The sequence below is a fragment of the Hetaerina americana genome, unplaced genomic scaffold, assembly GCF_022747635.1.
Source record: "Hetaerina americana unplaced genomic scaffold, ioHetAmer1.1.p SCAF_6, whole genome shotgun sequence".
Lineage (NCBI taxonomy): Eukaryota > Metazoa > Arthropoda > Insecta > Odonata > Calopterygidae > Hetaerina > Hetaerina americana.
Genome location: NW_027287205.1, coordinates 8,456,767 through 8,467,316, shown reverse-complemented (window position 1 = coordinate 8,467,316; position 10,550 = coordinate 8,456,767). Strand labels below are relative to the sequence as shown.

Here is a 10,550-nt window from a genome sequence, read left to right as displayed (position 1 = left end):
CTAGAACTAATCCCAGGCACCCTGGTTGGAAGCTAAGGCTGAAGATAAACTTTTCTTCAATAACTTTTACGCACTCAAAAAGACTCAAAGTTAACTTCAAAACCCAAATGAGATCGATAAAAAGACCACTCAAAGAGTTTAAGTCATCATCAAAATAAGCTTTCAGACAATATTTTACATTTACAATTATCACAAGGATAATCTTACAAATGTAAGTCACATATTATTAAAACTGCAAATGTGCTTGCAATTACATATTATGTACATTTTTTAAACATCGAATAACAAATATATATTAAAATCATATACATGCTATCTTAATTACTACCTAATTTAAAACAAATATTTTTCATATTACTCAGATTCTGATTTCAGTCTTAGGATGGAATCATTACTCATCTTCTTCCAAAGAACTGAGTAAAATGGCTAGATTGTTTCCTTCTCTGCCTAAATTTATTATTAGGTACTGCAATAAATGCAGTTTGCTTCCTAAGAAATTGGAAAATTATATAGGTGCATACAATACAACAGAAGGGCAAAATACTGATAAGTTTTCAATATATTACATATTCTGGCCATATTAAATAATATATTTTCGCTATACATTTAATCTTTCATGGATATCTGACATGTAAGTTCCTCATTCCTCTTCTGCAAACACAGCACCCCCCTATTTATTCCTATGAATTACCCATTAAGAAGGTTTATTTCAGTTTTATTTCAGTGCGGTGAACATGAAATTCTAAAATGGAAAACACTATTCAGATGAGAATATGTCTTTCTCCATTACTTGTATGTTGCAAACTTTAATTCTGGTATGATCATATAACATTATTGTTTATTTTCAAAATAGATTCATCCTATAGTGTGACAGTCTGATATAATGAATATGGCACATGAGATTCTCAGGGTAACGAGTAATTTTCAAGGTACAATATATAAATGTTGTTGTTACAGTTTACATACATGTAAAATTATTCAGTAATAGCAAAGCCTATGCCAGGCACCCACACTGGCTGTTCAATATAAAGTGTGATTCTACATATACGTAAGCATACAAAACGTGAATTGAATCTTTATTCTATGGCCAAGCACAGATGTTTTTGATAATCTCAGGCTACCCATTCATAATTTCTGAGTGCATGTGTTTTTAGGGCTCATTCGTAGGACAACATTTCAGTTTGACTGCAGCACAGTCATTACTTAAATGGATTCAAATTAAAGTTCTGGTTTTCAGAGATTTTTTTCTTTTCAATTGATTTTGTCAGCAGAGATAAGCAATTGGAAGAAACTTCCAATACCAGCTATATCAGAAGCATAAGTAGGCCTCTAATTGAGAGGAAAGAAAGTAAATCAGCAACCAGAGAAAATATTCTGGTCGCATGAACTTGGATCATGTAAAAAGTATGGTTTGGTTACCAACGTCTGAGCCAAATCTGAAGAGGATACTTATGAATTATGTCAATAAGTTTTTCTCTAATTTTTAATTAAAAGCTCACTGAATAATGAGTGAGATCCATGCAGAGGATTATTGCGATGCTAAAAGAAACTAATGCTTCACTAACAACTTTTCAATTTATAATTTCCACTCAAAGGTAATCAGCAGTAAGTACGATTAATATTTAAGTTAAATTTTTATAAAAGTTAAAATAAAAGTTAAGTATTTTTCAATATGGTTATCATTTGATAGTTTCTACACAGAAAAGGTAATTAATCAAACCAATTATTACTTATCTATGTTTTGGATCTTACATAATAGAGACGAGCTAAAGCAAAGTACAGTTTATAATTAAATTGAATACCATTTCATTATATTAGGCTTCCTTATGTTCACTGGTTAAATTCCTTGCCCAAGCACATTACTTTGGAATACTGTCTCATTAGCTTGAAAAGAATTTTCCAGCTGCTCTTCAGGCCAATGCTTCAGACTTTTTTTTGCATTTCCTTGTCCAATGTGTGATAATATCTAACACAATAATACAACTCAGAAGAGTAAGGCAAAAATTGAAACTTACTGCAATTGAGACAAAAAAAAATTCCCATCCTTTTTTTCCTCCCTTCCTGCATGAATTTCAAAATACTAATTTTCTTTGTTAACTTGTCAATTCACATTAGTTCACGACATTTAACACAGCTGTAGAAAAGTCATAAAAAGCAATATGAATGATAGTCAATCGCAACTGAAATAATTCCAAATTGGCATTGTAGTAGTTTGTATAAATGCATAATCAGGGTGGGAGTTCTTAGCCTTTCGTACCATCATATCTCACCTTAGGATCCATTCACATTCCCTTCATTCACATCAATTAATAAACAACTAATGCCGTTAACAGATACAATTAACAGCCGAGAACTATCTCAAACCTCCCATGTAATGCTTCTCAGCACTTTCCTCGGCTAGATGAACCCCACAGGCCAAAAGAATTATTATGAAGAAGGAGTATTAGCAGTAAGTGTACCACCATGCCACTTCCACATTGAAATACATGCACTTGAGTGAATAATACATTTAGTGTATTAATCATCCATTCTTGGAAAATTCAATCAACCAAAACGATTGTGAGAAATGTTGCCTTTGTTGACACCAATTTTTCAAATATATTCCACTATTTCAGGCTTAACTTTGTGGAAGTATTTCATATCCATACTAAAAAGACTTTGTCCTTGGTGCTCGATCCCATTTCTGGGAGATCTTTCATATCGGATTTCCAACTGCCTACCCACCTCACTCAAAGGAGCCTTTTACACACCCCTAACCCTCTCAAAACTTATAGTCGACGGTAAAGACACACAGGATAGACTTCTTAAATCAGGTATTTATGAACTGAAATTAGAAATTTGCAACACCGTTCATGTTGGTCAGACAGGGAGGAATGTCAAGCTACGAGCCAAGGAACACGCAAGGTGTCACAAAAATAAGAATACCAGCTCTCTCTTTGCTAAGCACCTAGTGGAATTTGACCATAGCAGTGACTTTGTCCCACAGAAATATTACATACACTCCCATAAGGATTAAAAATGGATGCTCTCGAGCAATGGAGATAAGGAGGCATCTAGCAAACCCTAACTTGACACTTTGTAACGAGCAACTGTTCCCGTCCCCCTCCCCACTTCTTTCGGAGAAACTAGTCTGGAATTGGTCAAACCAATTGGAATGCCCCCTCCCCTATCATGCCCTCCTTCCCCTCTCCACCCCCCCCCCAATCTGTCCTCAGCATATATATTCTTGCACTGTTAAGTAAATTTGTACCTAATGATACCACAAGCCGGTGAAAAGCATTGTACCTTACAATAAAAATCTGAGGAAAAGTACAAAGTCTTTTTAGTATGGACCAATTTTTCAGATAAATTGAGAATTAGTCAGGAAATCTTAACCTTTTTACCATAGAGGGCATAATGAATCAGAGTGTCATATGAATTGAGTGACTCAAAGCATCATACAAAGTGCAAAATGCTGGATCACTAAAGTACCTGGAAAATTTGAGGAGAATTAGCTGCCTTTCAACAGACACAAAACCTTCTAAAGGGACATGAGCAAAAGTATTTCATTTTTGGGCAGAATTGTTAATCTTCTTTGATCTTTATCTTTTTAGTCATTAATTTAAGCATAATGGGGACAAATGCAAAGTAAAGAAAAGGAGCGGCAAAGTTGAGAGCAAAGTGGTGAAGATAAAATATTGTTACACTATCCGTCGGTATTTGACTCTGCAGTTTGAATAATAAACATGCTGACAAAAGAACACCAACCCCATTAGTTAAATAAAATAACCAACTGTTATTGGCAAATAATGAATGAAAATAGGGCTCCTTTGAAGACTTTAGACCACGGAAAAAGAATGCAACAGCCTGCCTTTGAAGTAATAACACCACACCAAGCCCAAAAAGGCAACCACAGCTACATGTCAGATAATAAACAGGTGTTGTATTGACACTGATGTCATATGGAGAGAAGCACCACTTGAAGGCTAACCTAACTGACCTCTGAGGATCAATGTCAAATGCTTTCTGAATCCAGTACGTCCCAATGGCAATTATCACAGGCATCAGGGTGAAAACACAAACTTTCCATGACTTTTGCTTTTCCCTCCACTCTGAATTCCAGTTAGCATGGATTTTTGTGGCCAAATATCCTCCTGAGGAAAAGTACAAAACACAGATGCATGAGTCTTTAAGTGATGGGCAACATCACTGAATAGATTTACTATCATTTATACAAAGCAAATCATTATAATAATTAACCCTGGAATGGTGACGCTATTTTTTTCACCCTATTCTAGTAATGTGGGGTGACAATTTTCATTTCATTTCAAATTTGTATCTCACATCCATTATGGCCATGAGAATCCCTTGGAGGTTCATTTTTTATTGTAGAATCATGTGACGCATTGATTGACGTGAATTATGATCCCAAGTCACAAATGTAAGCTGTTTTTGTTTGGCACGAGATTTCAACATGTTCCGGGGTATTTTTTCACCCTTGTTACCGTTCTAGGGTTAAATAGGTTCAAATGGAAGGTGTAATGTATTTTGAACATGCAATAATGCTGAATGGGTACTTATTTGAAAACTTAGAATCTGCCCATATTTATATAATGGCCAATAAACCACTTCAATTATGGCCAAAAATATAGTGCTCATTGTAACTTAAGAGCATGGTATTGAATAAAGGAACAGCATTAACTGACAATGATGAAGTTTTCTCGGGTCTTCCACCGCGAAAAAAATGCAAAAAAACTTCATCAAGCAAATACGTCGGGAAAGCACCAGATCTTATTTACTGACAATGGCAATATGACAAATTTTTTCCTCTACCTTTCTATTTCACATATTCTTCATCGGTCTGATGTTTTTACAATAAATGTACTCTGATTTTATCTTGAAATGAAAAATTATAAATGTACTAGTAAAACTGCAGTACTTGTTATAACAGAAAATTACTTACATTTCCGTTAGGAATAGGATGGTTATTTGGTTTGATGTTCTTGGATTGGGGGAAGGATGGAGATGCTAACAAATCATGAGTTTATATCTACACTAAATCTTGACAAACCTCATAAAGCATACTATGAAAGACTAAATGGTGAAGGAACCTGATTTGAAAAAATTTAGACTTGCCCAAACTAAGGAGAAAGTTCTTCAGGAATATGATTGGATATTAACTTTTAGCAGGGCAAAAAAAATTGTGACGCTTATTTATCATTTAACAGAAGCCTAAGAAAAATCACTCCACTATATGAGGTATGTCCAATAAATGCGCGAACTGGTGCAATCTGGTGGCCATGACGTGGACTATTGCCCCGCCCATTAGTGGCGCTAGTTGCCTTTTAACCCAATGAGCTGTCTGTGCTTGGCAGATCGTCGAGCTGTGCGTATGGTGCCAGTTATGTTAGTTTATGCTGTCCTTGTTTTTACAGGGTCGCACCCAAAAGTGGTAGGACTGATTTTCTCTGGCACGAACGGAACTGTGGAGGGGGGTCTGCCTGGCAGGGTAAGGTGGAGGGGGCTCTTAGCAACAGACCGACAACAACCTCAGTCGCCTGCGGGCTGTCGTTGAGTGAGGACACCGTTTTTAGTGAAGTAAGTTTTTTGTCGGCGTCGAAAAACAAAATGAATCTGAATTTAGAGCAATGTTATTCCGCGAAGTTTTGTGCGAAACTCGGAAAGACGGCAACTGAGACCCTCGATATGATCAAGCAGGCTTATGGGGACACTGCCTTAAGCTGTTCCACAGTATTTGAGTGGCACAAGTTGTTTAAAGAGGGTAGGGAGCTCGTTGAAGACGACCATCGCTCCGGACGACCGTCGATGGCAAGAACCGACACGAATATGGACAGAGTGAGGACACTGCTGAACACAGACCAACGCTTAACCAGTGAAGAAATTGCAGACCAGTTGGGTCTGTCTGCATCCAACGTCCAACGCATTATTTCACAGGATTTGGCCATACGCAAGGTGTGCGCCAAGATGGTGCCAAAAATTCTGCCATGGCGGGCTCGTCGTCAGACAGCTCCTGGCCAAATACGGCGTTGCCACGTTGCCGCACCCGCCCTATTCTCCCGATCTGGCACCACCGGACTTCTTCTTCTTCCCCCTGATGAAAAGACAGCTCAAGAGACGACGTTTTGACTCGATAAAGGCCGTTCAAGAAGCTTTGACGAGGGTCATCGATGGCATCCCCAAAGAAAATTTCCAGCGGGCGTACGGGGAATGGGAGCAACGTTATACTAAGTGTGTAGCAGCTCAAGGAGCATACTATGAAGATTATTAAGTCGATGTAAGTATATCGTCAATAAAATTCTTATAAAAAAATCAGTCCTACCACTTTTGGGTGCGACCCCGTATTGTTTGTCGAAAATGAAAATTAACGGAGCAACGAATCAACATATATTAAAATTACTTGCAAACAAAACAATTGAAAACAAAACTAGGTTATACCTAAATGTCTTCTAAGCTACATGATCAAATAAAAATGTTCCCTTAATGGCTGGTGTCCTAAGATTCATTTCTATGGTATTACAAAGAGAAATGATTACAATTAGAATGGTGCCTGAATAATATTGATATAATTCAAAATTTTGAGTGAGGGCAGCATCATTCTATGGTCTTCATAATAGAAACCAGGAATAGATACTCGAAATAAGACTTATTTTTGTGTTAGCATTTTTTTAAAAGTGCTCTTCATCTCAAGGATTGGTTTATCAAGTGAGATTAGAGCTAAATGAGTACGAAGCCATACAGGGTGTGAAATTCACACAATCAGGGCCTGGCGAGGGGTTACTTCAACTCCGCTCTCTGTAGTACCCCATAAAATTCTGTTATCCAGAAAATCACTCTACTCAGCATTGTCTGGGAGAATCCACAGGAATCACCAAAATATTAACCTGAGATCCTACAGTCATACGTGGAAACCATTAGTAGTGCAGTGGCTAAGGTACTGGCTTCCCACTGAGAGGGCTCAAATCCTGGAGACGGCAGATATTTTTCAGTGGTATCCCGATCCCTACTTGAGGTGATCTGTGGAGAACAATTTGAGAGAATACACGGCCTGTCAAATGGGACGTTAAACTGCAGACCCCTAGGTGCCTTTTGTTAAGAGTAGGCTAATGCTGAGTTTCTCTCCACCCTTCCCATCCATCCATTATGTTGCAAATGACCTCAGCTGTGGGTCGCCTCCTATAAAAGCTACTACTACTCCAGCCATCCGATAAAATCTTTAAATTATAATGCTGCCATTTGATATATAAATATGAACTAAGTTGTTTCCAACCCAAAAACTATTATGAGTAAAAGACATAGAAGGGGCAATCAATGGGGACGATTATTGCAAGAGTACCCTTGAGTAACCATGTTTATTCACCAGATATTTTATCATTGTCATAAGATTCTGTTGTTACAATGTTTTCTCTAAAAGGCATGCTCCACCACAAGGTCTCTTCTACCACGAACTCAGGAAGAGGTACTTTGATGTGAAGCAAAACTTGACTTTTCCAGTTTAATCTATTCTTCAGTATAGCCTTTCCAATCACAATTAATGGAAAAGTGAGATGGTTATGTTGAAATTTAAGAACCAGAGGCTATAATTTCGTAGCGAAACAATTATAAATCAAATATTTGATAAAGATGGTTGTAATTCAGTGTTTATAATTTCAAAGTTGTAGCACAGAGGTAATTAGAAGATAACTACATGGAGTTTTTTACAGCTGCAATTTCATAAATTAATTTGGGGACCTCCAAATAATGTAGAATTACATGATTACCTGTCCTTTGTCTCATTTTTAACTGACCAGAATAATAATAATATTATTCATTATGGGCAAGTCATTATAGTTCATTATGGGCAAATACCCAATTTATAATATAATATTCACAAACCGCATCGCATATAAGGATACAACATGACAGATGCTCAATTAAACACTTGCAAATATGTATTAAGACATTCTACAGATTGTTAAAAGAGCAACTATTCTTTTTAATTCTACGGTAATACATCAAATTGAGGTATTGCACAGAATAAATTAAAACATGATGGATTGCTACACATTTTCAATAAATTATCTATGGATTTCTTCTCAAATTTGGGCAAAGTACCAAAATGCTAATCAACAACATTTGAACTAATTAGATTATACGAGCATAATATTCTTGTAGTATGTATATGGCATGAAAATTTTCTATTGCAGCATTTAATGTGGAATAATTTCGCCCTTCTGGTATAAGGAAATCTAACATCAAAAGGTGTTAATTTTATTAAGGATGAACATTCAATTCACCCACTGCTTCCAAATATGGTGAGCTATTTGTGGAGAAGCCAGCATAGTAACTGATAATTCATAAGAATTTAGTATGCACTTTTTAACTACTGCTAGCATGGTCTTTAATATATGAATTCCATATGAATGAACTATACTCTAAAATACAGCCAACCAGATATATGAAATTGCTATGAAACTGATAGCATGGACATTTTTAGTTCAAAGCTTGTTCAAATTATAACCAATTACAGACGCAATACACCAGTGGCCATAGGCCATGATCCTATTTATATCTGCCAAGGCACGAACTGTGACATGCAGCAAGCTTACTGGCCAAATGGAAAGATGCAGGCCTGAATCATGGCTTGTCCAAGAATGCTGCAGTCATGGAAATGGCATTTCATGAAGGGAACAAATCCAAAATGACCTACCACTTGGCAACCTAATATCCCAATGAATTGCAACCTCTTAAACTTGCCAGCGTTTGCAAATGGCGACAAATGCAAGCTAGATGAAAATTGAATGTATCTTATCACAGTAATTGTAATAGATTACACTCACCAAATATAGCACCAAAAATACACTGATGAGGAAAGTGAGTGGAATTGTATATCCGAGACAGCATTACAATTAGTATAAGTGCTGTGTAAAAGCCCCAGCATCCCCACTTCCACCTGAAGGAGAGAAATACTGATGAAATGCTTGGACTGCAGTTACAAAATGTGACCATAGTAAAGAAAAAAGAGCAATGTGAAATATAATTATCCTAGATCAACACCCAAACTCCTTACTTAACGATTCCAGAGTTTAAAAGTCAACACCGTATTTGATATGATTATAAGATAACAAAATATTTTTCATCTCTAGAATACATCTAATTTTAAAAAGTTAAACCAAGTCTGGAAACTAACATCCATGAATACCAGGGGTGCAGGGTAAATTTTGAATTTTTGGCACTTGAATTTCTCCACGTAGACAACATGGAGTTTACTAAAACTAGCAGAACTCCAGCATGCACCATCACATGGGATGATGGATTCCCTGGATTAGCAACACAGGTATTATGTGTTTGTCGCAAGGCAGGCAAATTAGGGTATGACTGTATGACTTCCTTTACCCACCAAAACGGTCGGTCGCCCCTAAAAGCCCTATATTTGGGAAAATAAATATTTGAAAATACATTTAAATGAGAAATAATGATGAAAATATTCCATAAAATCAGAATTGGCTCCCACTTCGACAAAAAATACCAGTGCTTGAAATGCAAATAAGCAAACATATATTTATTTTAGGACTTCTTCCCAGATATATTGCTAAGATCTAAGAAGAAATGCCGGTGGTAAAATACATTAAAATACTCAATCAAGGATAAACTCATTACATTTAGTCGAGACTATGGTTGGTAGGATGAACTTATATTATCATGCTATTTTCGTTTGCCTTTCATGCAGAGGTAGTAGCACAAATAAGATACAAAAAGTTTTAAAAGTGCATTGCATTCATTAAACATTTATCAAATTCATTATCATTTATCTGCTCAGCAATTTCGAAAAGGATACCATTTAACGTGAATACTGGACCACGACAGTAAACTTCCAATTAACATCAATTCGAAAGGGAGTGAGCTTCTGGGTGTACACAATGCTGCTATGCAAGGATAAACGTAAAATATCGCATTATTCGGATCGGATACCACACTGACGGAGTGTAAAAAGTTTTCAATATAATATGATCTGAAAGAAATGGCCAAACTTATATAAACATCACCCTTTATTTTCATTCATGAAATATCAAGTAAAGATTGCAGCGATTCAGCATACCTCGGCTGTAATAAAGATACCAATTTCGTCTCCAGCACTAATAATTCTTGGGTCCAGTCGCTAAAAATCATTTTTCTGAATTAAGTCTGCCGCTACCTTTGTGCTACCTGGACCGCTTCACGCCATATTTGATATTTGGTTTGCCGCATTATGGATTTAGACCAATCCTCGAAAGGGCGCGAAAGAGGTTTTCTTCAATGCGCAATTTTTCAAGCCCTTTTGTGATAAAGTTTACCGTCATATTCCTGGAGATACAGTAATAACATCTATTTAATATTAATTTATCAACTTTGTGAAAGTGGAAGATATCTTCTGTTGGTTATTAACTGTAAATCAAAAGGAGGAATGAATTGCAGATCAATATCATTGGAAATTTTTGCGTGAATCATCGGCCAAAGATCAGGAGGACAAGGTGAGGCTGTGATGACTCTTTGTCGCCATCTTCAAGAAAACTTTCTCTTTTCGATCTAAGGTC

At 36.5% G+C, this 10,550-nt stretch overlaps 1 protein-coding gene across 1 annotated transcript; it reads right to left on the bottom strand.

Moving 5' to 3' along the window:
- Window positions 1–3,185: 3,185 nt before the first annotated feature.
- G6P (Glucose-6-Phosphatase) lies at window positions 3,186–10,196 on the bottom strand. Its single transcript, XM_071593739.1, has 5 exons — window positions 10,076–10,196; window positions 9,815–9,988; window positions 9,167–9,403; window positions 8,817–8,929; window positions 3,186–4,133 (listed from the first exon to the last, which is right to left on the bottom strand). Exons 1-5 carry the CDS (start codon window positions 10,144–10,146, stop codon window positions 3,565–3,567), a joined length of 1,164 nt encoding a protein of 387 aa, XP_071449840.1. The 5' UTR covers window positions 10,147–10,196; the 3' UTR covers window positions 3,186–3,564.
- Between the last annotated feature and the right edge of the window lie 354 nt (window positions 10,197–10,550).